The sequence below is a fragment of the Anticarsia gemmatalis genome, chromosome 25 (genome assembly GCF_050436995.1).
Source record: "Anticarsia gemmatalis isolate Benzon Research Colony breed Stoneville strain chromosome 25, ilAntGemm2 primary, whole genome shotgun sequence".
NCBI classification, from domain to species: domain Eukaryota; kingdom Metazoa; phylum Arthropoda; class Insecta; order Lepidoptera; family Erebidae; genus Anticarsia; species Anticarsia gemmatalis.
The window spans coordinates 7,658,099-7,684,721 of record NC_134769.1 but is presented as its reverse complement, the minus strand read 5'-3'; the positions used below and the strand labels follow the sequence as shown (position 1 = coordinate 7,684,721).

Here is a 26,623-nt window from a genome sequence, read left to right as displayed (position 1 = left end):
ACAAGCAAATTCTTCAGCTTTTTAATATTGGTATAGATTACAAGTTGTCTAAATTCTAGTAAAGGTACTGTAAAAGACAAATTAGTGTGAGTTTTGTAATTTAAGTGTAACTTCCGACGCTAGGTTTTGTTCAACTCACACCAGTTTATTTGTTTATTTGACGTATAGTTTATTAGGAGACAATAACTAAGTGAAAAAAGTTCTGTTATACGATAAAGATAAACAAATCCCAAGTGTATTGATATGTGTTATTAATGTAAAATAAAAAAATGTAGGTCTGCAATTATTTTTCCTAAATTACGATACTACCCAATAAACAAAAATAAAGACATCTGTATCTAATTTCCAGGTTCATCATCCCTAATGTCAGAGACAGGCCTCCTCTCCCTCACAGAGAGTTGTCTGCCGAGCCTCCTGCTCGGAGGGCCTCACCACCACGCGCCGCACTCCCCACACTCACATCCTCGCCAGCATTGCTTCGACATGGACCTGGGAGCCTAGCAATGGTTCAAAACTATGCCGTATGTGAGATTTGTTACAACGCCATCTATTGATTGTTGTTGCTAACTGTTAGTAACGCCATCTGTTGAAACTAGTTGTGAACTAGTATCTAGGCTATGTTTTAAGTTTTACTACGCCATCTATTGAATTACTATTGACAACTTTTTATACCGACATCTGTTTGCTAATTAGGAGTACTAAATAAAAGATTTAAAATAAGCATTTTTGTTGCAATAATGTAAATAAAATTTTAACAATTTTAGTGATATCTAATTCAATATCTGTTTTAAAGATATGAGTACTCTTCATTCAAAACATATTAAAAATGGCAACCGAATTCCTCATTGAAATGGTCGTTACAGAATCTGGTTGCACAAAACGATTAAAACAACTATTTTACTAGATAGTAGTACAAAATAAATAAATTTTCTATACAAATAAGATGGCAAAACTTAAAAATAACTATCGTCTTGAAAAGACAACTTGCAACATTCACCGCTAGATGGCGTTGTACATCACAAAAATCTTCACTACTAAGCAAAAACTGTAGATTTTCCTGGCTAAGAGTATTGGTAGCTTTTTATAACATCAATAACACAAATATTAGAGATCTCTTACACAAGTTTGTATGAAAAAGACGTTGTATGAGTGACTATATGAATATGATTCTCATTACCGGCCAAGTGCGAAGTGTTATCATAATGTTAGTGTTCCGCACCTTTCGACATTTTGTTCCTATTCGCATATCCATTTAGAATTAAGACAGCGTTTTGTAATTCGGTGCGGAACCCCAAAACTATGTATTTTCTAGTTATGATGTGTTCAATACAGGACTAAGTGTTTGGAATCACGCGCACTAATTAAAAAGCAATGGTAATTATAATTAAAAGAATGAAATTAATATAAAGTATTTGACATGTCAAAATGACGTCATAATGTTACTAGAAAATTATGTCAAAAAGTTTGTGATTGTCAAAGTTTTTAATCAACCCAATTTGATTTAAATAAGTATAATCTTTTACCAACTTGTGATTAAAAAAAATGAGTATTAAAAAAAAATTGATATTATTGCAAATGTATGAAAAATGGATATTTTGCGTAAGTAATTACATAAAATTTATTATTGCAATTTTAATTATTTAAATTGAAGCAAAAGCTTTTCTTACTTTTATGATCGATTATACTTATTTCAATATAAATTACAAACAATTTCAATATAAAAAACTATGTACAATCACAAAATATATAATTTTAACACAAATTGTGACAAAATCGAATCCCAGTTGAGACGCCAAAGAGTTCATATACATCAGCTACTAAGAAAATCATTGTCGGTCATATTAATTGCTGGACTTAATATGTACCAACACAACTTAAAAATATATACATGAAGAAAAACATCGTCATGAAACCTTGCATACTTGAGAGTTCTTTAAATAGTTTACAGGGAACTATATCGTTTATGACAAACCATTATACAATTAAATATCTACTTATTTTTCAAAATATTTGTCAATTATAGCAAAGCAAAGCATATTGTTTTATAGTTCAGATTTGCAGATATTTTTTTTTTAAATTACCAGCTCGTTTGTGGCCGTTGTATCACTTAAGTGGAAATATATAAGCCTCTGTCTTTGATATATAATCTATCATTCAGCCAAATTTTGTCTAAATCAGATCCGCTGTTTTGACGTGAAAAAAGTACGAATGACACTTTTATAATATTGCTTGATACATAAGTCCAGCCGTTTATAACTTGTATATAAAAATACAATATAACTAATAAATATATAATAGAGCGCATGTGATGTATTAGTTACCAACATATTATTAATTTGTATATAATAATAACAATTTTAAAAACGGCCATATTTTAGAAAGGTTTACACTTTAAAACAAAATTGAGAATCGCTGTTGTGAGTGTTGAAAACATAAAAGTCTTAAGTAGCAGCTGATATTTATAAAAAAAGCTTTTTTATTACAAAATTGATTGAAAATAAACCTTATTTTATGAAATATTCAATTTCGAAAAGGCTTAGTATGTCTCGTATCTTTATAAACTGCGTGTTTAGCGCAGTGGTTAACGTGGTGAACGTGGTTAACGTGGTGACGCAATAACGCCGCGTGTGGTGGGTTCTAATCCCACCCGGGACAAATATTAGTGTGATGAGCACGAGTATCTGTTCTGAGCCCGGTTGTTAATTTATCAATAAGTATGTATTTAGAAGTATATAGTATGTTTATCAGTTATTTGGTTACCATAGTACAAGCTCTGCTTAGTTTGGAATCAAATGACCGTTTGTGAGTAGTCCAATAATATTTATTTAAATTAGATCAGAATTCAGATGTGACCTTTTCGAAATTGTGTATCTTTTCAAATAAAACTAGGGTTTGTTATAGAATTTTGTAATTTTAGAGGTAATGTTAATACTATACTTATGTATAAGTAATTAAACTGTACACTCAGAGTAATTTGAGCTAAATATGTAACGAAATTTGATAAAATAAATACTTGTTAAGTCGCAAGGAAACAGTCAGATTTTCAAAATGTCTCAGATATAGTATTTTATTCACAAACATTTATATGTTACATAGTATGTACATAGCTACAAAACATTGCAAAAGTAAAATCTATGTTCCCAGCTTACGCATAAGTGTCAGATTGCGTATCTAACAAGCAAATAAACTTGTCTTTAAAATTCTGAGGCATTTTGAAAACTTCAATAATTTTTTTCTTTGCGGCTCGATTTTTTTCTAATAATAATTGTGTAAATTTCACAGTTGCCTTTGCTACCTATAAGTATTATAAATATATGATAATCATATAAATCATAATATTCACAAGAGGTGCTATATTTTTGATATATCTTTAGACACTGGGATGCTGTAAAATGGACCATTTTTGTACAGAATAAATCATTGTGATACAAAATATATTTTTAGATGATATTTATTTAGATATACATTATATTTTTTTTGTATATAATTATTAATTAGAGGTATATTTCACGAAGTGCCTTTGCTTTTTAGCCAATTTAGTAGGAAAAGCTTGTATTTTTTTTTATAAAAAAACATTGATAATGTAAATAAATTTGTTGGAAACCTAACACTGGTTAAGAACACACTGTATTGTTAAGTTTTTATGATGAAGTTACGATATTTCACTATTTTTATTGATATTTTCAAAAGTCGACTAATCGACTAATAACATCTATCGATTAGTCAGACTAAGTCGTTATCGACTATAAATAAACAAATAAAAATCTGTAAGGGTTACCAAAAGATGATTCCAAAAAATATTTTTATGACTTTTTTAAAATGAATTCTTTTGCTTTGAGCAATGAAATGATGAATTTAAGTGACCCTTTACAGTAATATTGTTATAGTTATACGAACAAAAGTTAACTTGAGTTAAAGTAACTAAATGTGTTGAGAAATAGTGAATCGTTCACATATGTTAGTGTTATTACATTTTTTGTTAATAATTATTATGAATCGTGAGCATGTGTAATTTCGCTCGGAATAGACAAATTTTAGTTTAGTAAACTGACTATTTATAATAGTAATATATTTCTTCCTTTAGTTTTTTGTGAATCGTAGTTACAATTTTAATTTTGAAATATGTATTGAGAAAATATAAGAAATGGAACATGTTAAAGCAATAAAAAGTCAATTATATTAATTGATAAGCCTGTCTCAAAGATATGGGGGCAGTAATTAAATTAGCCACCCCTCTTTAGGGGATGTATCGAGCGAAACAACAGAAACAATAAATGTATGAATGTTATTTAATATTGTATGAGATTAAAAAAATTGAAGTACAAAACGTGAATAACAATGAATTTACGAGAATATTATTCGTCTTTTATTGAGATTATACCAAAATCCTTTTAGATACCTTACCCTACCTTTACCTTACCTACGAATTCAACTGACTGCACCTGGATTCTCGTTTCAGGGACCTACGAAGACCTGTATAAATAGACTAATGTCATGTTTAGACCACTGTTTCAGAATAAAAACAAATTATTATCAAAATAGTTTGACTTAACAAAAGATAGGTTCCTAAATCCGTGCTGCAAATTTGACACGAGTGTATTAGTAAGGAGTTTAGGTATGCTTCAAAGTTGTAACTGTATACATACCGTGATGACGAGATTCGATTACTGATTGAGAAAGCAAACTCAGTTGTGTGATCTGTTTAAAATTACTGAAATATTAAAAGTAATTTATTAAAAGGCATGTATTTAATGTGGGATACTTAATTGACGTTGACACGCTTTGATTTAAATAGAAGAAACGTAACGATTCGCCTCTAAATAATTAATGTACCTACGCCAATAAAACTTTTTCACGATAACATAGAATCGTCAAAAACGTCTGCGGTTTACCAGTTTACCCAACTTTATAAAAAGTGAGTATTCAAGTTTAAACTTACCTACGAGAAAAAAGACTTGTGGTCAAAAACAAATATTATTTTATATCACTTCCTTGTAACGCCAATATTATAGTAAACTTGACAATTTTAACCGCAAACTTAAATTCAAATGAATTCAAGGCTATAAGTATTGTTACTTGTATGCATTGTCAAGTGTTATTTACATTTATAAAATAAACACAATATGTTATCTGTTCTTGAGTACCTACCTTTTGCACCTTTGAGAACATCCAGCATCTAAATATGGCGTAGGAAGTATTTGGTTCGATTCCCGCGCGGAACAAACTAACATATCTGAAAAGTATTCTAGATTAACATAGGGTTTTTTTTGGGTAACAGGTATTATAAAGGTTCCGCGTGTCATAAGAATAATAAATTATAGTTTGGGTCTGCTATAGTGCGAAAGTCTTTATCCCTTCAAGATTTGTGTAAAGAAAAAAAAATACAACAGTTGTAAAATGTTTTCCTTTACCAGATACCTATCTATATTTATTCACCTAACCTATAGCGGAAATATTCAATTCAATCACATTGTAAAAAAAACATTAATGGCTACCAAACATCGAATGTATTTACCAAACTCTCAAAATAATCAATACCAGTTTGACCATGCAAAAATCCTTATTAATTCAAAATGTCGCTTGCATAAAAACTATCGTTAATTGTATTCGGCACACTCCTGCACACACAATAGTGTGGACCTGCGCAAAACGCATTTCCCCCAAAAACTAGAAGTTGGCAACAATTATTTTTATTCATTCAAGCTGGCAACACAATGGAGCGTTTCAAATTTCGAACGAAATTTGCGTTTTTGCATAAAATGGTGCGCGGGCAGGCGCGTGCGGAGACCCATTAAAATTTGTAGTGACCACACGATGTGAGATAAGAATGAGGATTTTTATTTCTCTAGTTTTATATCATAGACTTGATTTCTCTACTAATTGGTTATCATTATTCTGTCTTGTTTCTTAATAAAAATAATCTTTCCCAAGAGTGTTGACGTTAGGCTGGTTAGGTTGTAAATAACATCTGCCAAATCTTGAAATCTTTACAACATATTTTTGTGAATGAAAACTTTGTGCTGACCTTACTCAACGTGGGATATGGGCAATATAAATAGTAATATAATAGAATTTATTTATGATCAAAATTAGAAGCAGCAGTATTTGTTTTATTTATTTTCTATGGCAATATTCTCAACATCTAGCTGTGCGAAGTTAACGAGCCTTGTACCTATATGGTAAAATATTCACTTTTAATACAAAGTGGGACCGGCAACAGACAGGACCAAAATTATCAAGAGTGTGCGTTACACATAGACGTTTGGCCACAGAAACATATGCCTACCTGCTACAACAGACGTGATTTTATAAAACTAAGTTGTTGATAATTCTACTTATTTTAATAGCTCGATAGTTCTGCAAATATTATGGTCACCCCACAGTCCATTGTAACTACGCATATTGTTGCAAGCGATTGATAAAAGCGATACAGTTTCCGTGTTTTTTTCACAAAAATTTAAATGATTCCCCCTCTTACTAATAATAATAGATTTGCATGAATTCGTATCATGTTAACTGCAGTTTATTATAGAAATAGAATCAATAAAATGCGTTGAAAATGTATCGAGGGAGAGTTTTGTAGTTCAAAGTTTAGTTTCTAGTTGCATATTATTATTTTACATACATACCTACGTACATAAAATCACGCCTTTTTTCTCATAGAGGTAGGCAAAGACCAGAGAACACCACTTGGTACGATCCTTGCAAACTTCCTTTGCTTCATTCACATCCATCATCTTGTCTTATTATTATTTTCTACACATTTAAAAGGCAAACGTTGACTTTAAAATGTGATGTGTGTGTGTGTGTGTTCTAGCACACAGTATTCCTTAGGAGTGTTGGCGTGAGGCAGGCGGACTGTTGTAAAAACATCATTCAAATGTCCTTTGCAGCATGTTTTTGAAAATGAAAACATGCTCTGCCACTCTACGTAGTAAAGATAAGACACAGAAGACACATAGATTATAAAATAATCACCAGATTCCCACTTTCTTTACCCTAACGCACGACGAATAAACCTCAAGATTGCAAAGATTTCCTCTACTGAGCTTCAGATTGTAAAGCAGACGGATCTTAATAATAAACATGATTAAATTCAAAGATTCAATACGTCTTTCTTTTCCTAACATCACTGAACAGTCTACTTTTTCTTTTCAGATTGACTAGAAGTAAGTTCGAAATTACACTTTTTATACGCAGTTGAGAATACAAAATTATAAATTTCCTTTTTCTACCATCAAAAAAGTCAACCACACCTAAACTCCTTTATATCTAGAAAACTAAACAGCTGTCTTGTTGACGTTCTGTCAGAATTTTCCTCGGGAGCTGACGATGTTAAGACCTGAGCCCTTCATATATTGAGCTTCAACTAAGTCCTCTACCATGATGCAAGCCGTTCCGATACCGTCGGCGCCTGTGCAGTCCTTCCCCGAAGTCGTTAAGCCCAAGCCGTCCGTGAAACTCGAGCCCGAAACCCTTGAGCCTTCGAGGGAAGTAAGTAGCCAGCTTTTGATGTAAACTTACAGTATTTAGCGTCAGAAAACTGCGGTATCTTTTTGATATTATATAGAGCTAAATTTGTAGATTCTTCTTCCTTAGTGACACGTATGAAAGGTAGTGAAACAACTTTTTATTTTTATTTTAAAATATAATATTTAGAAAACAATTAGTTACCGGCGCGTTGAAGGTATTTAACAGCCAAGACCTAGTTGTATTGGTAAATTAGAGATATCAAAAATGGATTTGCTTATTGCAATAGTATGTAGAAAATGATTTGATTAAGCTACAAAAATAAGGATTAACTTGGACAGGCTCAAAGTTGACCAAAAATACTTATTTCTATTTATGTAACCTGAATCATTACTGCTATCAAACTTACGTCAGTATACCTAATAAAGGACTCAAGTGTCCTGTGGTAGTATATTTAGCCCAGATATCTTTTGTTGACGTCACAACACCTTAATTAACTATCTTAATAATATTAATATACCTATATGCTTCATTTTTGCAGTCAAATTAACTGAAAGTTGGTATTAATTATAGTAATTGCATTATGCATTTTCATATTTTATGACATGATATAATATATTTTATGTAGCTTTTGGTTTGTACTTGGTAGTGTACTCAACTGCAGATCATAAGCACTCGGGTTCGATTCCCAATGGTAGCTATATGCTATTTGTATTTTCTAATCTATGTTACAATAGTATAGTAGAATAGACTCACCTCCTATTACATGGAACTAAAATTTTACAATCGCGAAACGTATATTGTTGTTGTTGGTTTTGTCGTATGGTTGGGAGTCATCCTAGTGTCAAAGTTGTTCAAGCCGCCCGAGAGGCCTTTGACGTGGCTTAACGACTGTTATCTTAGTAGACAACAACCGGGACCGTCTTTTAACGTGCCCTCCGTAGCACGGAGAGCCCAGTTCAAATACCACTATGTGGTCACCCATCTATGGAATGACTGCGCCAATGGTTGTTTAACCCACAGATCGTTTACCGACCGGTGAGCGCAACTGGCTATGGGCGTATATTTAACGTATTAGCAATTCTTAGTGCGTAAGTTACTTTTCAAGAAAGAAAAAAAATATATAGGTAGGTATATATAAATGTGTCTGTTCAGGTGATCCCGGAGGCGCCTCTGCTCGGCGAGCTGGACTCCGTGGACCGGCTGCTCATCACCAAGCGCCTGCGTATCAAGAGCGTGCTGTTCCTTCGCGGCAAAAAGAACATGTTCTACGTCAGGACACCGGATCAGAACCTTCTGTATACCATCGAAGAGGAGAACAGGCAAGAGAACCTTATAATCTTTTAAAGCAGTCCCAAAAACATCTATTTTCAATTTACGTTGCATGGTTACCAATTTTCCTTGGCAATTAAATAGGTGACAATTACGTCAATCATTCAAGAGCTAATACTTACTCTAGTCCAGTTGTTTCCAACCGGTGGTCCGCGGACCAATGAAAAATTTAAACCTGCTAACAAGAATAATATAAAAGTGGTCCCTGCTAACAAGAATAATACAAAAGTGGTCCCGGACTAAGAAAAGGTTGGGACCCCCTGCTCTAGTCGAACTTAGCTTCATAAGTATGTATTAAGGATGTTGAATTGCCTATATACTCTAGATTCGCGACACAGAACTTGCTAAATTTAAACCATATTTATGTTTATTCTTCTGTATCAGAAATTTGTCAGATCAGTAGGCTTTTTTCTCTATTTATTTCTTATTAAGACTGATAAAACAGCAAAGTAACATTAATAGACAACATTTTTTTAAATACTTATATTATAACAAACAAGCTTAACAAATATTGCAATATATTTGATTTATCCAGTTGGTGGGTAGGCTACCTCTGCTACGGTCTCCGTCCCCTGCAACTCCGCGTCACAAACAGCGAAGGTACCGAGGTGATGAGGATAAACAGGCCTTACGCCTGCACGTCCAGGGTGCTGCCCTGCCAGCTGCAGACCATGGAGATCTTCTCGCCGCCGGAACAGCTCATTGGCAGCGTGGAACAGCAGTGGTCGGCTGTCAAACCACTGTATCTGGTGAAGAATGTTAGTGGGGATCATGTTTTCTGGATTCGTGGTGAGTAGTCAAGAGTCTTTTCTTCGTTTTGGAGATAACGGCTTTTATGTTAGGATGTGTTTGTATGTTGACTCTTAAGCGCGACCTGAACAAAAATTTTTGTTCTGAAAACTATCGAGGTTGTTAGAAACTATTGTTGGTGAATTCAATGTGCTTATTTTCTGCATGGTAATAAATTACATAAGATCTATTACTGCTATTTAAGAGGTGATTGGCGAAAAATCCTCAATTTGTTTGAAATAAATTTTTTGACACTAACTTAGTCGAGGATTGATCCCTACTCACTAACCCCCCGTTTCTGAAGTACATTTAGCGGTAGTTTATCTATTCATTAGCGTATTTTTATATGAGTGTAAACGCTATTGAATAGATAAACTACCTGTAAATGTACCTCAAAAACAGGGGGTTAGGAAAACGTCTAGTACATATTATGCAACAGCTAAATAGTTAAGTACTCAAGTAACGGATCTTACCATTTGTCTTTTATATCTGTCCAAGGTCCATACGTGACGCTGAGTTTCTTCCGAGACGTGCAGTTCCAGATCCAGCGCGCTGACGGCATGCAGGTCGGCGCCACGTGCAAGCGCTGGCAGGGACTCACTCATGCTTTGTTCTTCGCTCCAGTTACAGACAGGTACTTTAAAACACTATTTTCTCGAGTAATTAATAATAATTATAAATTATGTTTTCTATGAGTATTTTATAAAACGACTTGCACTATTTTATTCAGAATGAGGTTCTGAAAGAATTCTAACATAATTGGACATTTGAAAAATAAGAAAAGTGTTTTTTTATTAATAAATAGTTTTAGTTGTGACAAATATTCTTACAATGAAACAGACTAGCAAACAGTGCATACTCATCAGTTCTTTGAAAACCTCTCAAGGTGTATAGGGGTAGACGTAATACATATGAAAGTGGGTCAGGTTATGGTTCATTCGTATTATTTTCATACTTATTAAAATTTGTAAGTAAAGAGCTAATATTGCCAACAAAATATTTATTTTTATTTATTACCATAATCATGAGACTGTAATTAACGCGTGCATTAAATCTTTTTTTTCGTATTTACTGATTTAGGACTTAGCTTAGGTTATGTATTTACTATCCGTATGACCAAAATCAAGCACTCTTTCACAAAAAAATCTTAAAAATCAACCTCATCTTTTCTCAACCCAAGCAAATCCAGAATTTGACTGTGTTTATCCAGGTTCGGCGTGGCTTTCGAGAGAGACTTATCCGTAGAAGAGAAAGGTCTGCTTCTAGCAGCTACCCTGTTAATGGACTATATGTACTACGACGCGTGAACCAGCTGGTCGACGCGTGGTTGACGCCAACCGGACAACCAAGCTTAGTTCGTTTTAATTATAACCTACGTAATGTTAGCAATGGAGGCTTTTTACTGTGTTTACTTGTTTTTGTGGCGGAATAAATGTTTTGAACTAAGTTGGGTGTTATTAACCTAACTACATATTTTTTGGCATGACTGTCCCGATAGGCTAGGATTTCTCAAAAGATTTTACAATTTACTACGTAATAGTACTTAACGTCATCTATGTATCCTTATCACATTGCTCAAAGAAACGTACGGATATTGAATTGAGATATAAGGGATGCAAGTAGGTTTGGTAGTGCTAAAGAACCATTATTTTGTGTATCAATCACCCTTTCTCCCCATAGGGGTATGCAGAGACCAAAGAACGTCACTTGGTACGATCCTTACAAACTTCCTTCGCTTAATTCATATTTACACATCTTGTCATACAGGTTCATAGAAATATATAAATGAAAGGAATATAAAAATATGTTATTGAAATAATGTTTTGAATAATTAGTATTTAAAGTGAATAAGCACGTACCATAAAACTCAGAATACCTTTTTAAAGTAAAATGTCACAAATGAATGACTGTTTCTCGTAACCTAAATAATGAACAATAACAAATAACAATAATGACTAATGTGAAACGGCAAATTTAACAGAAAATCAATAAAACGTATTGAATAATAATTTAACATTAAATCTTTGTGTAACATCCATAAATTCACATGAAATAATAAAAATCTAAGGCCATAAAATGCAAAACAGTAGACACAATTGCCACGCGACTTTCGACTTTACGCAAATCATTCTATCGATCATTATACCATCAATAAAAATACTCGGACATTAATATTGAAATGAGGGGACATCGCTCCGTTATACTTTAAATGCATTTCTACATTTTGTACGAAAACGACGAAATTCCCCTAAAAATGCGCCATCTCCCCTATTTGCATTGTGAACTTTTTTTCCCGGCAGATGTCCGAACGTAATGGCGCGAAATTTTGACAGCTCGCATAATTTTTGCCGCCAACTAAAACTTGCAAAAAAATACTAAATTATAGGGAATTTATCCAACCCTTTTTTCCAAAGGATTGAATTCAATTATGAAAAAAACGGGTAATAAAAGGGTGCTTTTACAGAAAACGGGGAAAATATATGTAGGTCACTGGTGTACTTTAGTGAATTAAAGTTTTTTTTGACGCGCGATATAAAAGCGTGGCTGGCGCATGTCTCTTTTCAAAAAAGCAAGGGTTTTAAAAATCACAATGGCTTTTTATAAAATGATTTAGAGAAGTTTTTTCGCGGCAGATTTGCGAAATTACGTTTTTTTGTAGAAAAGTGTATTTTTTACTGTTTTGTAAATAATAAGGTCGCGGGGACGCGTGTCGGAGCGTGTCGTGATTGATCGCGTATTGTTGTTTTTTTTTATTAAAAAACTAAATGAGAATATGTAGACATCAATAAAGTTAAAATTCGGTTCAATTTTAACCCAAAACGAATGGTGAAGCAATTGAATAATTTCATTTTATTCAGACTTCGATTTGTTTCTTAGTACTATAGTAGGTACTAGGTAGGTATTTAAGTATGTATTGACATTGTAGAACTCCCCAGTAATCTATACAACATACATGTACATAAAATTACTTGTCCTAAATAACTGATAATAATCACCGCACAGCCTTATCCACGAAAGTTAGAAACATGAAATGAACCGCTAAGATATATATTTTTTATATTCCATCCCTAAAGGGGTAAAATAGGGGACGAATGTCAATTAAAATTTCTCTTAACTTACATATACGCGAGCGAAGCCGCGAGACCACTAGATTTTACAGAAATATAAATTCTAAGCTATGTACATAAATTAAAAGCTATTTATTTGCCTAGGAATTATTAGATCTAAGCACTAAAGTCCTAGAAATATTGCGTAAGTCTAAGACTAATTAACGTTTGTGACCACAAAACATTTCAAATGATGTTGCAAGACCATTGTTAGTAATGTTATGCAATAAATTATATTATTACATGAATGAATAACAATAAACAAAGGAATAAACAAGAATTGGACTTTACCAATGAGCTTCAAAACCCATTGATAGTTTTGAAAACAAGGTATCCATTAAAAATAGTAGTAGTTAGGTATCTAAGTAATACGTTAACCCGCTTATTCATAAAAATATATGAAGCTATGAAAGGCTTATAAAGTGTTTTGTTTCTTTCACTCCTTAGCGAAATGAAAAAGAGAAAACATATTATAGTAGCTTTTTAACTAAAATAGGTTTATAGTGTGTTTGTGAATAAGAGGGTTAACCTATTACTGTCCCACTGCTAGGCAAGGTTCTCATCCCGGAGAGAGGAAATACTTATGCCTTGAGTCCATCACGCTGACCAAGTGCGGGTTCGGGACTTTGTATACCTTCAATAACTGTATTTAATAAACTTTACAATGTATTTCTTCGCCATTATAACAAGCTATAATTATTTCTTATACCAACATTACTTAAAAAGTCATTGGTGTGTTGCCTGGATTCGAACCCTTGAGAACTTGCAGACCACTTTGCACTCTAGGTAGGCAGAGACCAAAAAACTCTACTTAGTACAGTCAGCTCCAAAAGTAGCTGAACAACTTCATATATTCAAAACCTCTGTGTTACTTAATTTTAATAAATAACTGATCAAAATCAGATATAATGAGTTAGAATTAAACATTTCAATCAATGGCAAATGTTTTTTCCATGGAATAATGTGAGGAGCTGAGGAGCTCGTGGCTTAGTTTACAACAGCCGCACGGATCGATCTCTGAGGTTAAGTACGCTTGCCGAGGTTGTTCCGCGGGTGGGTGACCATCTTATACATATCGAGTTCCTCCGTGTTTCGGAAGGCACGTTAAATTGTGGGTCCCGGCTGTCATTTTCGAAGATCTTTGACAGTCGTAAACAGTAGTCAGAAGCTTGAAAGTCTGACAACCAGTCTTACCGAAGGGTATCGTGTTAATACCCAAGTAACTGGGTTGTGGAGGTCAGATAGGCAGTCGCTCCATGTAAAACACTGGTATCCAGCTGCATCCGGTGAGACTGGAAGCCGACTCCAACATAGTTTGGAACAAAAGGCTAAGCGAATATACATATAATGTGCACATTTCAGTATATAAAAGATTGAGGTTTCAAAAGATTGAGTATGATCAGCTACTTTTGGAACTGACTGTACGATCCATGCAAATTTCCCTTGCTTCATTCACATCCATACATCTTGTCATACAGGACCGCCGGTAACGAGTACTACACAGCTGACCTTATTTCTATATCATTAATACACTTCAATATTGCTTAAATCTTAAATTTTCTTTACTTTAGCGTTATTGGTCATCGCCATGTCAACAGTTGCATGAGTCAGTGACCTTAAATGACCTCTACGTTGTTTACATTGCTATTAATCACCTGCTCAACGTTTAATTACTTGTTTTGAACTACGGTACAGTCACCGGCAATAATTAACCACGAGATAAGTATATCAAGTAGCGTTTAAATAAGTTTTTAACAGTATATACACTGTCCCATTGGGCATAGCTCTATATTGAGTGGACGGTCAACCACGCTCGCCAAGTTTTTAATTAAGAGGGCTCTTATAGACTTTTACTCCCGGTTCCTGAGTAGGTTAGCGGTAGTTTATCTGTTCCATAGCGTGTTTTTTTATGAGTTTAAACGCTATTAAATAGAAAAACTTCCGCTAAATGTACCTCAGAAAACGGGGATTAGGCATGTAATGTTTCATTACTATGTGTTTATTTACCGTAGGAGCTAGTCACAATGATTTATTTAGTTCTTAAAGCGCAATTTTGCTTGCACACACTTTACACACTTTTATCTTATATTTTCGCCTATGTTGATCTTTTGAGGAACTGTTTTATTATTTGACCCAGCGCCTTTAACTACATATATCCGTTCATGTAATTTTACTATAATTGGTCCAGCAAAAATCGTAAAAGTATCACAGACTGACAGTCACACTAGCATTACCTTACCTTTACTAATTATAATATGAATTTTGAATACATAAGTGGTTCTTCTCGTTAAATTAACGGATAAAAGTAAATGTGTCAGTGTTATGCTACTGACTGTAGTTCTTGGAAAGTCAGATTAAACCTCTCAATAATTTAACTTAGTATTAAAAAGTACAATCTATAAATGTTCAGTTATTCTAAGAAATACTAAAATAGTTACAGTTTTCCTTTGCTGTAAAGATTATCTACGTAATTGGAATAAATTAACACTATTTCCAGGAAATTTTGATCTGGACAAAAAATACACCGCAACTTTAGTTATGCTATGAGAATAATAAATGAAATAGAAAATCCTTATAAATTATTTGGCAGTATAACTTTCAAATAATATTCTGCCTTAGTTGGCCATTTATTCGTTAATATTTAAAGTTGATGATACTTAAATTTGTTTAATTTCCAGTCATATTAAAAATATGTTTTATACCAAGCTCTTGCTAGCTACCACATGCGCGTGGAAAACAGTTACAATCCGCATTCACAGGATAAAAAATGCTGTCCTTTCTTGGATCTTAAACTATCATTGTACAAGATGTCATCCAAATCTATTAAGCATTAATAATAGTAATAGGGATTTTGGTGGTCTAAACTAAACTGAACTTTTTTGGTAACGCAATCAAAATGAGATGATTTCAAATGTTTTAGTTAATTGTTTTTACATTAAAATATTGACATTTAAAAAAACAAAAAAAAGGAGCAAGCCGTTTCTTGCCGTTTCTTCTCACGAGCAACAGCTTTTCCGAAACGGTGGTAGATAAAAAGTATTTTGATGATTTTCAAATACTTGTTAAAGTTTATGAAATAAAGAATATTTGACTTTGACTTTGACTTTGACATTTATTAAATTAGTTAAATAGAACATATATTTAACTAGTTAAATATTGACGACGATTCCTAGAATCATGTCGTCATGCGAGTTCACATGACATACATAATTACGTTAAACTATTACTTACGCAATTTTAGGGAAAATCTTTAATAAACATATTAATTAGGACACTCTTGTTTATTTATTTCTGACGTCATTATTACAGTTAAGTTGACGCGAACATTTGCGGTGTGTCATTTTGCCTTTTAATATACTAGCTTTTGACTGTGATTTCGCCCGCGTGAGTAGGTTTCTCATGTGTTAATCCAGGTTATAAAGTATATATATTGTGTATCAATTTTTATTGAAATCCGTTCAGTAGGTGTCTTTTTGCAGCAAAGAGTAACAAACGTACCTCGCAATATTTTGCATTTATAATATTAGTAACACTAGCTGAAACAAGCGGTTTCACATCTTTATCTCCTGTGAGTTTCTCGCTAGCTCTTCTCATAAGGCTCTACCCCCTTTCCGAGCTAGTGGTAGATTCAGTAATTGTAACGACTATCATACTGCCGTCGTAAATCTAAACACAGTAACTTCAAAATATGCGTTTTGAGAAAAACGCGGTTGAAGTTTAATGGTTAATTTTTGCTCTCATGAAGATACTAATTATTGTATATTATTTCATGCAACTTTTAATGTTAGTATATAGTTAAATCTTTGATTCTGTATATATATATCTAGTATATTATTATTGTATAAATAATAAAATTAGATAATGTGTTTTAAGCTAGGGTAATAATATAATATTTTTTTCTTTTTTAACTTACAACACGGTAACTCAACGGTTACTGTGTTGTAACCAAGTTTTACCTATTACTGTGTTGTAACTTTGTAAAGATATTAACATTAGGGGAATTACGACACAGTAAGTATGTACATACTGTGTTATAACTATGTTTCTTAGAAATACGTATAAAATCAGTAATACAGTAAATGAGATACTGTGATTTATTCAAGTATTTGTTGTTTATCTTTGAACAATATTTTATACGCAATCACAGTAACTGAAGAAGCCGTGTTATAATCAAGCAAAATAAAAAAAAGTAAATCTATTCACGTTAAAAAAACACAGTTAGTAGTGGAGATACTGTTATTTAATTTAAAATAACACAGATACTGTATTTTTTATTAAAAAAAATGTTTTTTTTGTAAAAATACTGTGTTTTTATTTAATGTATTTCGGTAACTATCCATCGTACAAACAAACCGAAAACTTTCTCAAATAGCCCGCGGTCTCCTGATTCCAAAGAACTAAACAAACTATAAACACAGTAACTTAAGTTACTGTGTTTACATTTACGACGGCAGCATAAGTGTCAATATTTCACCTAAATGAATAAATGATTTGATTTTGATTTATTAATTTAGCTTATGCGTTAAGTATTTAAAATAAATAGCGTATTTTTGATCCCAGGTTTTGAAGTATCTCTAAACCATTTTTTTCAAAAATCTGTTAAATGCTTTTGCCCTGCAAGTGTTATAGATAGACAGACTTCTGCATTTATTATATGTTAATATGGATGGACTAATAAGTGCAATAGTGAGTAATTATATAATTCTTAGTTATGTTAAGGATTCTTGAAGCACAGGGGTAAGAGAAATTGTGATTAATCTATACTAATATTATAAAGCTGAAGAGCTTGTTTGTTTGTTTGAACGCGCTGATCTCAGGAACTAATGGTCCGATTTGAAAAATATTTCTGCGTTAGATAGACCATTTATCGAGGAAGGCTTTATTAGGCTATATAACATCACGCTACGGCCATTAGGAGCGGAATAGCAGCGAAAAATGTTACAAAAACGGGGAGAATTATGACGCAGCTCTCTTATGTGACGCAAGCGAAGTTGCGCGGGGCAGCTAGTAGAATAATAACAATAATTAATGGGAGTCTCTGCTTACTCCTATGGAAAAAAAGCATGATATTTTGTATGTATGCATTTTTATTTGATATACCTAAAACTGTTGCAGAGCTCAAGAGCTCCTGCCTATACCAATAAGAATAATAGTCGTGATATTAATAATGATGTCCTCCTAGCCGATATACAGCTACGGCGGTAAGTTTCATTGAAACTGGCCATCTGTGCAGGACTTTGTTTATAGTGTCCAAGTGTGTGCACAATACACAGGTACACTCTCTATTCCATCACTCTCATAGTCCGGTGGGACGGATAATCGACACGACCAGTGAGAGGTCAGGCGCAGGACCGACGGCTTTACGTGCTCTCCGAGGCACGGAGGTCTTCGACCTCAACTTCCTAACTCCGGGCAATCTCTAAGAAATTCTTAACAGAAGATCTCAGAAAAGACTTTTTGGCCGACCCAGGATTCGAACTCGAGACTCTCGCACGGCAGCCGCATATACTACCGACGGCGCCACAGAGGCAGTCACTGATATTAGATGTTGTTTGTTTACAACTATTAATGAGGTCCTTGTTTATTATGTTTCATAGTTGAGGAAATAATAATATTATTGTTTTTAATAATACCTTCAAGGAGAACCATCTACACAGGTGTTTTAACACGTGTTTCAGACACAGTATAAATGAGAAAGATTATTTCAGTAATATTTAAAGCGTTTACAACTCGTTGCGTTCGCCGGTCAGTAAACGATCTGTGGGTTAAGCAACATTGACGCAGACATTCTATAGATGGGTGGCCGCGTACTGCAATTTGAACTGAGGATCTCCACCCTTCGAGGACGCTTTAAAAGTCGGTCCTAGTTGCTATTATTTAAGATAGCACTCGTTAAGCTATGGCAAGGGCCGGCTTGAATAATATTGCTATAGGGGTAGGCAGAGACCAAAGAACAGCACTTGGTACGATCCTTACAAACTTCCCTTGCTTAAGTCTTATTCATACTCCTTGTCATGCAGGACCGCTGGTTACGAGTAGAATGCACCTGACCTTTCTTTCTATATCATGATAGTACTTAAAAATTGCTTAAATCTTGAATTTCCTTTACTTTAGTTACGAGTACTTCGCAGTTGACCTTTTTGTCAGCATACATCACCGATATGATCTGTATGTCCGTCCGTCCCGTGCCGGCGTTTCAATTAACGCCCGCATTCAAATCATTAAGTACATTAATTACATCAAAATCAGTACAAATATCGTAAAATTTAAACAAAATATATGCAATTTAGCACGATTTAAAGCAAAGTTCAAACGACAACGAACCGTGTCGCGGCCATAGGGTTAACTCCCGTGTAATGTTGACACTAAGGGACTTAACCCCTCGTCTGCACGGTATGTTTTGTAATACTGATTTTTTTTTGATATTTAACCCATTTTTCAACAATTTCACTGCATTTCCCCCAAATAAAGATTGACAGATGCGACATTGCGCCACCCTTCTTAACGCGATTTTTAATGGATGTCGATGTATTTTTTACAAAAAAAGGGGAATTTTTGACAAGTATTTTTTTTTCGTTTTCTAAAGCCGACAGTTGACGCGGATATAATCTTTAATTAGGAGTATTTTTGGTGGACATTTCCCCGCTGGGGTCGTAATGTCGTAATTGTATGATTTATTTATAGATTACACTGTTCAATAGATGAGCAAGTTTTGTTCAGTTTACTTATTTGAGATTTTAAATCTATTGTTCGAATGTGTTGTCACGTGCTTTTTGTTTGGTGTCTCATGCTGTGTTAAAAAAGAACATTTTAGATTACTATCTACTCACAAATGTTGTAGTTCTTATATTTTTGTCTCTTTGTATTTAAATTTAAAGTAAAATAGCAACAATTCCTATAATAATATGATCTTATACTAGTGTAGTATTTTGTGAACAATATGTTTTATTTGTTTTGGAGACAAGTATAAAGAAGAATAATCTAGAAGAAAAATAATTTTGTGAACTATTTTATTAAAAACTTGTATATTGTTCTTTACGGGCTGCTAATGAAAGTGAAATTCTGGCCAAATACTTTCTTATGCTTTGGAATTTTTACATTACTTTTCAGGGTATATATTGAAATTGCTAATTATCTAATGAGTCAAGATTTTCTACCACTATTCTTCAATGCATAAATCAGGCTCAGAAGTTGACACAAATGAATCATTATTTTACTTTCTTAAGACATAAAAGGTAAAAGAAACTCCACACCTATTTGTATATTTAATTTATTGAATACGGTAGAAATGCTTCGTAGTAATTAATGGAAAACAAATACATAACGAACAGACGGAGCTAGGAACATATACCGACCGCTGACCACATAGTACCACTTACTACTAACATTTAAATAAAATACTTTATTTATTTACCTCAAGTATTAAAAACCACTATTTTCCTCAAATTGACAAAACATTTCGTTGAAAACCTCGACTGTTATTTTTTTTATAAATTCGTGTCTATTTTATTTTTCGCTCAGTTTTTTAGGGTTAGTTTTTTAACAGTTAAAATTTTTGACTGTCAAGTTTGTTGACTTTTTTAATAGTAAGTAATACAAGATGGCCGCGGCATAAGGTTTGGCTTTCTCCTAAAGCCAGAATATAATTCTCTTTATATATTTTAAAATATGATTTTAGCCAATGTGGACGCCACAAGTATCTTCTAAATTACTATTGAATTTTAAACTTTAAACAAATACAGTATATTTTTTCTCCCGTTTGTATTTTTTATTACCTAAATATATAATACTTGTATTTATCTAATGGTCATCCACATTAGTAAAATTCTTTATAAAATAATTTGACTAGAAACAACACAGTTTTAATACAACTCGAAAAATCATTTATACGTTTTATTATACAGTCGCACTTAAAAATAAATCTAGGAACACTAACGACTAGAACAAATTACATTTTTTGGAATGAGAAAGGAACTTTTGTTAAGAGATCATAACTTGTTTTGTCAAAATCAAATATATTATTTTAATAGTAAACTTCTTCAATATTTGACATTGACAAAATAGTAACAATATCATCTGTGGCACACTTCAGACCCTCACAAAATATTAAAACAGCGATCTGAAGTTAGCCGCAAGAATAATATTATTAACTTTTTAAAATTATTATTATTACTGTACATAATTATTATTTTTGCAAAAAATATTTTTGTCACCTTATTCATAGTAATTTCATTTCAATATTTCGTAAACATTGGAATGTAAGAACGAAACTGTTAGTCTATTTTAAATATTCATTTTTTCATGTTTAAAGCACTTATTGGTTATATTTTCAATACGTATTTCGTTTCTATATAAGTACACCATTTTACTGAGAAATCAAAGCTGTCCATTTTTATACAAATTTTATAAAGAAACCATGATTTATGGACATTTTTGCCTTTACAATGGACAATGTTGACTGCAAGTTTTGAAAACAAATTTCAGTCAGAACAGTGAAACTCTACGACTCTTTATTTTTCCTATCTGAATACAATTTTCAGGGAAAATGCTTTGTATTTTGCATTTTCATTGTATTCACAACCAGGCTCCAATGGACACGTTTTGAAATTTCATAAACATTATTAAAAGCTGTCTCAATTAATTTTGCAAACATTTACCTAAAAATTATTTGTTTTCAAAACTTGCATCATAAAACTGTAATAATACGACATTATTATTATTAAATACAGATTCAGGTACTACAGTATTTATTATTACAAACGTTTCAGTTATCAAACAGTTATACGAATAAAAAATAATTTTCAATATTGCAAATTATAAAAAAAATATTTTGCAACCATAATAATACGCTGACCAAAAAGAATAATACGCATTATTATTTTCTATAAGGGTGCGACTGTATGGCCTGTTTACAGGCGTTGTACGTGAGTGGACATTGTTAACTTTTACTGCACTTCAGCAATCCTCTCAGCTACACTTAATAATAATTTGTACTGTAATATTATTTGTTCACCAACCTCCGATACAGTGCAACCTTGGTTAACAAATTTTGTACTATTGCCACGCTAGCGACGCAGCCAAGATACGACATACAATTATAATTTTATAATATTATTATTTTTTAATAATATCACATGATTTTGCGAGGTAGAGCGGTGATTATTATTCAATAATACGCCATTGATAGTTTTGTTTATGATAAATAATAATTCGTTGATTTTTATTATACAATTTTAATTGACTAGAACTTTTTTTTGACTAGAAAAATAGAATCTTTCTCTAACACAGTACCTCAATCATGCAGTTTATTATATAATTGTTTCCTAGTAATTACAAACACTAATAACATATTATTTTGCAGTTTTAATCAAGCATACTAAGGTAGCTATATTAATCTACAGTGCGTTATCTATCTGAATTTGGAAGTGCCACAAAGTAATATTCTTACAAGTTAGCTAAATTATTTCCCTGCAAAATGGCATTTTCAATATTCAAATATAATTCAAGCAAATATAAGCTTTAGGAACATAAAATATATCCTGTTATAGCCAGTCATGTACATATATAAAGGTATTTTAACGATACGGAAATTCTTGCGTATTATTACAATAATCGTATCTTAGCTACGCCCCCAACCGTATCCAGGTTTCCACTCAAGGTACAACGCACCTAGGAAACGAAATGACTGAACACAATTTTTTTAATACATATTTTTTTCACTACATCCAATGATTTCGATCCTATGACCGTCCATTCTCCCAATATAATAAAAACTTGGCATTCTCTACATTGTTCCACGAATGCTCATAGAAAATGGACGCTCCCTTAGATCTTACCACGCGTACAATTGTATTATTTTTTTATTATTTAAAACGTTATTAATATAATTTGTTGTCTCGCGCGCTCTCGTCTCGACTCCGGCGAAGGTTTTTTGGCTTTCCGGAAGACTAATAGGAAGATGGAACATCAAAATAATTACTGTTATTTTGAATACTTTTCCCCATTTTCTGACGTTTCAAAATATAAATCTCGATCTCGGAACTATCATTAGGAACTTTTGAAATAATTATCTTTAGGAAATTCGTTGTTTTTAATAAAATCTTTTTTGAAACAAACTCGCTTTTGCTTTTCTATAAAAGTTTTTTGTTACTCTCTTTCTCACATATATTTTTTGACGTGATTATTTCTGAAACCATTGTAATAAGGACATATAAACGTATTTACATACTCTATTTCCTCATAAGGCTTACCCTGATCCAAAATCACATTTATTATCATTACAATCAGGTTTATTCCACCTCCCCGGAGTCGTTACGCGAGCGACCTCTAGTTTCTTTAAATTTAAATTACAACTTACGTACATACATAGGAACTTTCTTTAGAAGCTGCATGGTTTGTACAAGCTAACTCCCACACTGATCTACCAATAATGAATTATTTAAACAAATTTTGTTACCATTTTACCCATCAAATAAGTCTTGATTATCAAGATAATAATATTAACACGTCCCGCGTCTCCGTCCGCTCCACTGAGGTAGTTGTTTCGTTACTTTCAGTCTTTTTAGAGGGAAGTTTGTAAAGCTATTATAAAAGGTACGTCGTAAATGTAGTGTTAAAATATTTAAATGTAAAGCGGCGTGATGTCGAAGAAGGTGTGCGGAGCGGCGCGAGACGCGGGGCGCCAGCAGTAACACATTATGTTTACGATTACAATACAAATAAGTGTATAATGTCGCGCTCGCAGGGCGGCGGGCGCGCCGAGCTCAGCCCGCGCGCGCCCTAAACAAGGACCCGTATATATTGGTGTGTTACACAACAAAACCCGTCTGACCGAGCCCCACGACCACATATCTAATCAAATTTAATACTAAAATTACGTTTAATGTTGATCACTGCCCAATAGTACGTATCTTTGTGCTTTAAGTCACTCGTAGACAACAATAAATAGTATCGAGTAGCTAACATGAGCGCGCGGCCTCCGTCCGGCGCGGCGTAGTAACGCACTAACTATATTTGTACTTTATTGTAACTCCAAAATATAATTTATACAATAACAGCTAATATAAAAACTAACGGTGGTGAGGTAGAGCGGTTGTCGTAGTACGCTACCTGTGCGGTGGCACTACGCGCGGGCCGTCGCCGTGTCGTGTCGTGTCGCGTCGGTGTCGTGTCGCCGTGACGTGACGCGTCGGTGTCGTGCCGGCCGTGCGCCGTGCCACCGGGCTCGCTCAGTGATCAACATCGCACCGGTACTACGACGCTATCGTGAGTGCGCACTCACCGATAATATACCATTAAATAATAATTACTCCTAGGGTGTATTTCTTCTCCCGATCGAAATCGACGTTTCATAAACTCGTCTCGGACCGACCCGACGGAACATCGAGGAGATAATAATAAATAATCGAATTTATAAGCGGCAACGTTTCATATATCACCCGTTCAATATAATTCTCAATATATGAAGTTAGACTCTGACAAAAAAAAGAGGCCGGGGGCCGCCGCGCGGTGTGGCTCTCGAGCGGGCGGCCGCGGACAGCTTCTCCCTTTACAATTACGTCTCATAATATTTCAGCAATCGCTTGAAGGCACACAGCGTTAAATGTAGTTAGTACAGTTCAGCGATCGTAGGCGCGCGCGCGCGGCGGTGTAGTCTCGGGGCGCGCGCGCGCGCTCACTGCAGCGACGTCGGGGGGCGCGGCTAGGCCGGCGTCAGCGTCAGCGTCACCGTGGCGCGGCGCGTGGCTCGGCGCCGCACCGGCAGGAACACCAGCGCCGGCACCAGGCTCAGCGCGCCGCCCGCCTCCTCCACCACAAAGGGCTGCATCGTGAGCGGGGCCTGCGGCGCGCGCGGCACGGCCAGCAGCGCGCCCGCGCCTCCGTGCGCCGCGCGCAGGTGCGCCTCCAGCGCCGCGAACCCCTCCGCGCGGAACTCGCAGCGCGAGCACGAGTACGTCGCGTCCCCCTCGCTCCCCTCGCCGCCGTCGATGCTCTCGAGGCCCATCTCACCCGTCTCCATGTCGCCTCCGCTTCCGCTACCTGGTGGTTCGGGCGGCACGTCGGGTGGCTCGTTCACCTGCTGCTGCGCGTGCGCGCGCTCGTGCGCGAACAGGAATGCCAGCACGTCGGTGGTGAAAGGACAGTACGAGCACGCGTAAGGCTTGTCTCTCGCGAGCAGGTCGATAGGGCGCGGTGGTGGCGGTGGAGGGCGTGCAGGCGGCGCATGCTCTGCTAGTAAATGAGCGCGCAGGGCTCGCGGGCCACGGAACCGTCTTGCGCAGAGAGGACAAGGCTCAGCGGGTGCAGTAGCTGCGGGCGCGGGGGGCGCTGGAATGCCGTGCGTGTTATGTTTGTGCACGCGCAGGAAGTATTTGCTGCACAACTCCTTGTGGCAGATATCGCACGTGACGCCGCCCAGCTGCGTGCCGCTCTCGAGTGAGATGCCGTGCATGCGCTGCATGTGTGTGCGCATGAAGTATTTATTGCACAGCTCTTTATTGCAGATCTCACAGAAACTAGAGCCGGATGAGGAGGCACGTCGTTCGTCAGGGGGTGGAGGCGAGGCGGAGGGCGGTCGTGGGCCCGGGTCGTTGGGCTCGTCCGCCAGCCGCTCAGCCGCAAGCTCGTTAAGTTGAGAGATCATCGTCTGCAGCTTGCGCAATTCTTCGCTCGCTGAGCCCGGCGACGCGGCACCTCGCTCTTCAACGATCAGGTTGAGCGGACTCGTCTGTCCGTCTCGTAACGCTGCCTCTAGCTCATCCTCGCACTCACGCTTAACTTCAGCCATTTCCTCAGGGTCTAGTGGAGGCGGTAGTGAGTGCGAGCGAGGCGGCGTGTCTGGTGGAGGCACTGACAGAGCGGGCGGCGTGGCCAGGGGCGTAGCTAGAGGCGTCCCGAGTGGTGTACTGAGTTGCATCGCTGGTGGTGTCGCTGAAGGTGGTGAGTGATCGGCGACGGGTGAACGTCGGGCGGGCACACCGTGCCGCCGCTCCCGGTGAGTGCGGAGGAAGTATTTGTTGCAGTATTCTTTGCAACAGATCTCGCAAAATGCCTCAGGGTTGACAACGCCGAGGCGGCGTAGCGCGTCGGGCTGGAAGCCGGCCTCGCGCGCTCTCCTCGCTGAGTCAGGAGACAATCTTCGTGGTGTGCCTCCCGACTCCTCGTCGGATGCACGTCGCGGTGGTGAAGGTTGCGCGGGCGGCGGTGCTGCCGGCTGAGGCTCTCCGCCGTCGTAGATGCCGTGTTTGTTCGCGCGGTGCGTCTTCAAGAAGTATTTATTGCAGAACTCCTTGCAGCAGAGGTCGCAGTACGCCTCCGGGTTGAAGATGCGCGGTGGTTCATGGCGCGGCAGCAAGCGGAAGGCTGCGAGTGGGTCGAACGCGGGGATGGCGAGCTCTCCGAAGGCGAGCGCGCTCTTGTAGATGTCTGCCATCTTGGCGTGCAGATCGAGCGGCGGGGGCGCGAGGTGCTGTGGGGTGGCGCGGGAGGGCGCCGCCTGCTTGCGCCGCTTGCGGCCGGGACTGCCGCCGCCGCTCTCCAGGTCCAGCTCGCGCTTCACCGCAGGCGCGACAGACATCGCGTCACCGCCGCATCTGGAACATCAGAGAACTTACGTTACTAACTCGATCACATGTCACACGACACGTCAGCGGACGAGACAAACCGCAAATGTCGGCACGCACTCAAATATGACACGGAAATTAAAATTGATAGCGGACTCATTCAACGTAAATAATAAATCACAAAATGTGGCTAATGACAGCGGAAATATACGTCGCTTAATTATTATATTTGGGACACATTTGCCCGCGGATTTTGTGGCCACGATTCGATAATTATGATATTGAAGATAATATAATAATGTAAATATTAAAATTACTCGAAAATAATCATTAATTGGTTATTATTATTGCAGTTTTAAATAA

At 36.0% G+C, this 26,623-nt stretch overlaps 3 protein-coding genes across 8 annotated transcripts in view; 2 read left to right on the top strand and 1 right to left on the bottom strand.

The window, feature by feature from the left end:
• Mitf (transcription factor Mitf) overlaps window positions 1–4,355 on the top strand; it is a 157,690-nt gene extending 153,335 nt beyond the window's left edge. For all 5 annotated transcript variants that reach the window (XM_076130840.1, XM_076130839.1, XM_076130841.1 and 2 more), the window contains one exon: window positions 350–4,355. In XM_076130840.1, the coding sequence (XP_075986955.1) occupies window positions 350–501 (152 nt within the window). In that variant the 3' untranslated portion in view covers window positions 502–4,355. The remainder of the gene's footprint in view (window positions 1–349) is intronic.
• Window positions 4,356–7,383: 3,028 nt separating this feature from the next.
• LOC142984009 (phospholipid scramblase 2-like) lies at window positions 7,384–10,928 on the top strand. Its single transcript, XM_076131273.1, has 5 exons — window positions 7,384–7,494; window positions 8,626–8,792; window positions 9,338–9,591; window positions 10,090–10,225; window positions 10,802–10,928. Exons 1-5 carry the CDS (start codon window positions 7,384–7,386, stop codon window positions 10,896–10,898), a joined length of 765 nt encoding a protein of 254 aa, XP_075987388.1. The 3' UTR covers window positions 10,899–10,928.
• Window positions 10,929–19,952: 9,024 nt separating this feature from the next.
• The window catches only part of LOC142983955 (uncharacterized), a 65,496-nt gene continuing 58,825 nt past the window's right edge, over window positions 19,953–26,623 (bottom strand). For both annotated transcript variants that reach the window (XM_076131172.1, XM_076131173.1), the window contains exon 2: window positions 19,953–26,290. In XM_076131172.1, the coding sequence (XP_075987287.1) occupies window positions 24,400–26,274 (1,875 nt within the window). In that variant the 5' untranslated portion in view covers window positions 26,275–26,290 and the 3' untranslated portion in view covers window positions 19,953–24,399. The remainder of the gene's footprint in view (window positions 26,291–26,623) is intronic.

Coding starts and splice junctions, on each gene's coding strand:
- LOC142984009 (XM_076131273.1), top strand. CDS start 7,384: ATGATGCAAGCCGTTCCGATACCGTCGGCGCCTGTGCAGTCCTTCCCC. Junction 7,495..8,625: donor CCCTTGAGCCTTCGAGGGAA/GTAAGTAGCCAG, acceptor GTGTCTGTTCAG/GTGATCCCGGAGGCGCCTCT. Junction 10,226..10,801: donor TTCGCTCCAGTTACAGACAG/GTACTTTAAAAC, acceptor GTGTTTATCCAG/GTTCGGCGTGGCTTTCGAGA.